At 59.7% G+C, this 5,252-nt stretch overlaps 2 protein-coding genes across 2 annotated transcripts; both read left to right on the top strand.

Moving 5' to 3' along the window:
- Nucleotides 1-309: 309 nt before the first annotated feature.
- Nucleotides 310-1,615, top strand: ZNRD2 (zinc ribbon domain containing 2; the record flags this gene model as incomplete). Its single annotated transcript, XM_079708782.1, has 4 exons — nucleotides 310-410; nucleotides 507-658; nucleotides 791-875; nucleotides 1,272-1,615. The coding sequence occupies exons 1-4, from the start codon at nucleotides 392-394 to the stop codon at nucleotides 1,613-1,615; spliced, it is 600 nt and encodes a 199-aa protein (XP_079564908.1). The 5' UTR covers nucleotides 310-391.
- Nucleotides 1,616-2,313: 698 nt separating this feature from the next.
- On the top strand, nucleotides 2,314-4,051 carry FAM89B (family with sequence similarity 89 member B). Its single transcript, XM_079708374.1, has 2 exons — nucleotides 2,314-2,823; nucleotides 3,221-4,051. The coding sequence occupies exons 1-2, from the start codon at nucleotides 2,524-2,526 to the stop codon at nucleotides 3,497-3,499; spliced, it is 579 nt and encodes a 192-aa protein (XP_079564500.1). The 5' UTR covers nucleotides 2,314-2,523; the 3' UTR covers nucleotides 3,500-4,051.
- Nucleotides 4,052-5,252: the final 1,201 nt, after the last annotated feature.

Raw genomic sequence — 5,252 nt, 5'->3', positions numbered from 1 at the left:
CTGCCAGTGCGGAAAGGGAAACTCCAGGGGAGGCGGAGGCCAGCGGAGATTTCTCAAGCCAACTGGTCCCCTCCCTCCACGGCGGGCAGGAAAAGCGACTCTGCGCAGCCACTTCCGGGCCCTGCGACTTTGAGCGGCATTATCACGGAGACGCCCCTCCTGAGGCCCGGCCAGTCGAAAGTTTTTGTCCACAGGCTCCCACCGAGGGGCGCACCAATGGGACAGGGTCTAGTCTACGGCAGATACGCCCCACTCTGGGCATCGCGACGTCGGAGCACACAGAGCGTCATTTCCGCCCTCATCCTCGGGCCCACACGGAGGGGGCGGAGCCAAGCGGAAGGCGCGCTGCTTGTGCGTCACTTCCGGTGAGTCTAGCGGCGACGACGGCAACATGGCCCTGAACGGCTCTGGTGAGGACTTGGGGTGCGGGGGTTTGTGGCTGCGGGTTGCGGGATGCAGCCTGCTTCGGCAAGACACCCCGGCCCCTTGTGCCTCTCTTCCCCCAGAAGTCGACGACTTTTCCTGGGAGCCCCCGACCGAAGCGGAGACGAAGGTGCTGCAAGCGCGGCGGGAGCGGCAGGATCGCATCTCCCGGCTCATGGGCGACTACCTGCTGCGCGGTTACCGCATGCTGGGCGAGACGTGCGCGGACTGCGGGGTGAGGAGAGACTCGGGACGTGGGATCCAGGATGGGGCCGCGGACCAGGCCACACTGCCCTTGACCAGCGCTCCCCTCTGGACCCCATCGCCCGGCGTCTCACCCCTGCCCCGTATGCTTTCTGGCCCCTAGACGATCCTCCTTCAAGACAAACAGCGGAAAATCTACTGCGTGGCTTGCCAGGAGCTCGACTCAGACGTGGATAAAGATAATCCGGGTGAGGGATCGAGTGTGCTTGGCGAAGAAGTGTGGTGAAAGAGGCTCAGGAACAGTAGGTGGGAGGTGACAGTGGTATTTGTGGGTGAGGCGGGGGTGAGTTGCTTTCTCCTTTCAGCTCTAGAAAGGACCATTCATTCAGTAAGAGCACTAAGCACCAACCGTGTGCCAGAGATCATGGAGAGTCTGAGCTTATTAGGCATAGTTCTGATGAGAGAGATGAAGCAAGGGCATAAATAACTCTGATACAAAGAAGAAAATGGATAAATTACCTTATACTGGGGCAGGGAAAACATCTCAACTAGAGAGAGAGCAGAACAGTAAAGAGTGGGGAAGTGGCTCAGGGCTGAGGTGAGCCAGGTATCCTGACCATTCCACCGGATTTTTCCTCTTTTAGCTCTGAATGCCCAGGCTGCCCTCTCCCAAGCTCGGGAGCACCAGCTCGCCTCTGCTTCGGAGCCCCCCTTGGGCTCTCGGCCTGCCCCTCAGCCCCCAGTACCCCGTCCAGAGCACTGTGAGGGAGCTGCAGCAGGGCTCAAGGCAGTCCAGGGGCTGCCGCCTCCTGCTGTGCCTCCAAATGCAGATGTTGTGGCCTGCACACAAGAGGCTCTCCTGCAGAAACTGACCTGGGCCTCAGCTGAGCTGGGCTCTAGCACCTCCCTGGAGACTAGCATCCAACTGTGTAGCCTTATCCGGGCTTGTGCTGAAGCTCTGCACAGCCTGCAGCAGCTGCAACACTAAAGAACCCCTCCTGAGAAAATCCCTGTAGAAAAACAGCTGTTCCTCTTGTGTGATTTGTTCTTTTCTTGGTTCTGAGTGTGCATGTAAGCCCCAGCTCTGCTCGTCTTTCTCCTTCTTTTGGCCTCTCATGCTATCACAGTCTGGTCTCCTTGATGCCCTGAGAGATGAGTTGGGCTTGTTTCTGCTCAGTTTCCCCACTCAAAGGATGAGGCGGGAGAGGACTATGTGATACTTTTATTCTGATAAGGAGGCCACAGCCTCCTCAAAAGCAGAAACAGGCGTGGATCTCTAAAGGAACCCTGCAACCTCCTCAGCCAGCCAGTGCTCATTCCCCACCCTTGAGTGAGATTTGGGGTTCCAGTCCCCTTGGTAGCTTCCCCTCCTTCCCCCGAGCATCCCGACACCATCATCCTATCCCACCTCAGGCCCAGACCAGGTACTCAGATACTGACAGGGTGTCAGTCAATTAGGGATCAATTATGGACTTACCCTCAGTCTCCTGACCACCCCCCCCCCCTTTTAGATCCTTGAGAGTTATAATAAGGCAGAATAAATAAAGTGTTGTGTGTGGGGGTGGAGAACCGCGAAAGAACCGCACGCTCCGCTTTTGCCCTCTTCCCTCACCCCTTTTTCCTGCTCCCCTTCTATTGGTGGCCAATTGCCTGTTCTCTGCTCGCTGCGACCTGGGGCAACGTGGTCGCATCAGCCGTTGCCCTTTTAAGAGAGGCCCTGCCCACACGGAGGGGTGGGCAGGGGGCGGAGTCGGAGGAATCGGGTAGGAACAAAGCACTCCCTGCGGGCGGCGGCTGGGCTCGGCTGGCGGGGCCGCGGGGTGCGGGGCCTGCGGGCGGCGGCCCGGGCGGAGCGTTGGAGGGAAGGAAGCGGCATCCTCCTCTGCTGGTCCGGCCATGAATGGGCTGCCTTCGGCCGAGGCGCCAGGCGGCGCGGGCTGCTCCCTGACCGGTCTCCCGCCGTTACCGCGCGGCCTCAGCGGTCTTCTCAACGCGAGCGGGGGCTCGTGGAGGGAGCTGGAGCGCGTCTACAGCCAGCGCAGCCGCATCCACGATGAGCTGAGCCGGGCCGCCCGCGTACCGGACGGGCCCCGTAACGCCGCCAGCGCCGCCAACGCGGGAACTGCCGCGGGTCCCCCCGGCCCGCGTCGCCCTGTTAACCTCGACTCGGCGCTAGCGGCGCTGCGCAAGGAGATGGTGAGTAGCCCTTCCTCGGTCAGCTGGGCGTTGCGGGGTGACGGGGGCTGCCGCCGAGCTTGAGGGTCCTGGGGTGGGGCGGAGCACATAAGGCAACGCGCTATCTGGGTCTAGAGGATCGGCAGAAGCCAGTTGGGTCAGAGGGGATATGGTAACAATAATTATAGTTACCGTTTATGGTAATAGTTACTATGTATTTTTAAATGCCTTACTAGTGTTATTTCATTCTATTCTGCTAGATAAATTTTGTCCCCATCTTGCAGATAGGGGTCAGTGACTTGCCTAAAGATTCAAAGCTTGTAGATGGCATCTGATGTCCACAAAAACCTGTGCTTGGGAAGATTGGCTAGGGCGGTGGCTTCGACCCCAACCCCAGCCCACTCTCAGTCTTTTGCAGGTGGGCCTGCGGCAGCTGGACATGTCCCTGCTGTGCCAGCTGTGGGGCCTGTATGAGTCGATCCAGGACTATAAGCACCTGTGCCAAGACTTGAGCCTGTGCCAGGACCTGTCATCCTCCCTGCATTCAGACAGTTCCTACCCACCTGATGCTGGCCTATCTGATGATGACGAGCCTCCTGATGCTAGCCTGCCCCCAGACCCGCCACCCCTCACTGTGCCCCAGACACACAATTCCCGAGACCAGTGGCTGCAGGATGCCTTCCACATCAGCCTCTGAAGAGCTAGGGTGGTAGGGGGCAAGGACCCATGCAAAAGGCTCAGAAACTCACCCCTCAGCAAGTATTCAGACTATAGTGCCTGCTTTCCCCCATACCACCTCACCTCACAGGAGGAGGGCAAGGCCTGGGCCCCTTGGGGGCAAAACTGCCTACCCCCTCTCTCCTGTCTTGGGTTAGCTGGCACTGGGGCAGGTACTTGGGCTACAGCCTCTGCCCATGGCACTGGACCTCCACTTCTCCCACATGTGTGTACTTCAGCTTGGCCGACCTTCAGTCTGGCGGTGGGGTCCGAAGCATCTAGCACTCCCCTTGGCATCTCTGTGACTGGGATGAGTGCCTGGCTCCTATCTCTTCACCTTTTGCTGCTATTGGCAGCTGCTGGCTCAGGGGCATCCCACCTCTGGTCCCTGGGTTCCACGGCCCTAGACAAGGGCTCTCCAGGACCCATTCCTGCACCACCCACGGCCGGGAGGGCCAAGGCTCCGCGCTGGATATTTAAGTTTAGGGGCCAGCCTCCTGGGCGCATAGATAAATAAATAACTGTCTCAGCATTGTTGTGTTCTGACTGCCTGGCTCAGGGGCGGGAAGATAAGCGGTGATTCTGGCAAGTGCTGCCCCGCGCTCCGCCAGCAGGTGGTGCCCGAGACCCCGAGTTGGAAGAGGCTCGGCGGTGCTAGGGTGCGAACCCTCGCTCCCCGGGCAGAGTCGCCGATCTGCCGATCGTTCCAAGCTGCACCAGCTTGGTCCTGCGGTTGGTTGTGTGAGTGCGGGCGAGTCACTTCCCCTCTGGCCCGAGGCCTGGAGCTCAACCCCCCTCCCCACTCGCTTTGGGCTTTCCTGGCCGGCCGGGAAGGAAAGAGAAGGAGCCGCCCTTCTCGAGGAGAGAAACTTTCCACCCCGAGTGGGGGTGGGGTTGGGGCGGCACAGGAAATGGGTGGGCCCGGGCTGGCGGGCCGGGCCGAGGGGCCCTAGGCGAGAGAGGGGAGGGCGCCTCCTGGAAGGGCCTGGGACGAGTGAGTGACCTATGGGAGGGAGGAAAGAGTTGCAGAGGCAGAAGGGGGGTGAAGTCGCAGTGCTCCAGGCCACCCCAGAGGCCAGACAAGCCCCGGAGGGGAGATGGGGGCAAGCCTCTGGGCTTGGATGCATGAGACTCCCAGCGGCGCCGACACCCGCATTCTATGCCTGGCTTTCCCTCAACAGCACCTGGGACCTTCAGGGTTGTATGTAAAAGGCTTTCTCTTACAGAGGAAACGGAGAACCGCGATGCTGGGTCTAGGAGCTAAACCCGGTGTCAGGTTCCCTCCCCTCCCCCAAAGAAGCCTGAACATTTGCGAATGGTGGGTGCTAAGGCTTCCACACACACACACAATACCCCCAGAGCTTCCTGAAACGAAGAGAAGAGGAGAGGACCTCAAAGTTGCGCACTTAGGCTTACCGGCTGCTCATCCCCATGCCTCCTGGACACAACTCAGCTGACACTCCTGGCAGATCAGACGTCCTGTTCAAACCGAGTATTTATCAAGGACTAGGCTGTCCATTCACAAACCTAGCAGAGCGTTCACACTGGCAGACGGAACAGGCTGATGTGCTGATCTATGGCAGTTCTTGTAACTCTGCGCTTGACACCTGCAGCGGCTCATTACCAAGCAGGCAGCCGGGCGGGCTGGCGATAAGGGCTCTAATCTAGGTGTGAACAGAGCGGTTAATGCCCCGGGGCAGGCTTCCCAGGGGAGGGAGAGTAAACACACACTC

Source organism: Hyperoodon ampullatus (genome assembly GCF_949752795.1).
Source record: "Hyperoodon ampullatus genome assembly, chromosome: 7".
NCBI classification, from domain to species: domain Eukaryota; kingdom Metazoa; phylum Chordata; class Mammalia; order Artiodactyla; family Ziphiidae; genus Hyperoodon; species Hyperoodon ampullatus.
Note: the sequence above shows the minus strand (reverse complement) of the source record. Positions and strands in the feature narration are given on the sequence as shown.

Bases quoted from the DNA above. Each gene is read 5' to 3' on its own strand.
- FAM89B (XM_079708374.1), top strand. From the start codon at position 2,524: ATGAATGGGCTGCCTTCGGCCGAGGCGCCAGGCGGCGCGGGCTGCTCC. The intron at 2,824-3,220 runs GTGAGTAGCCCT...AGTCTTTTGCAG, and splicing joins CGGCGCTGCGCAAGGAGATG to GTGGGCCTGCGGCAGCTGGA.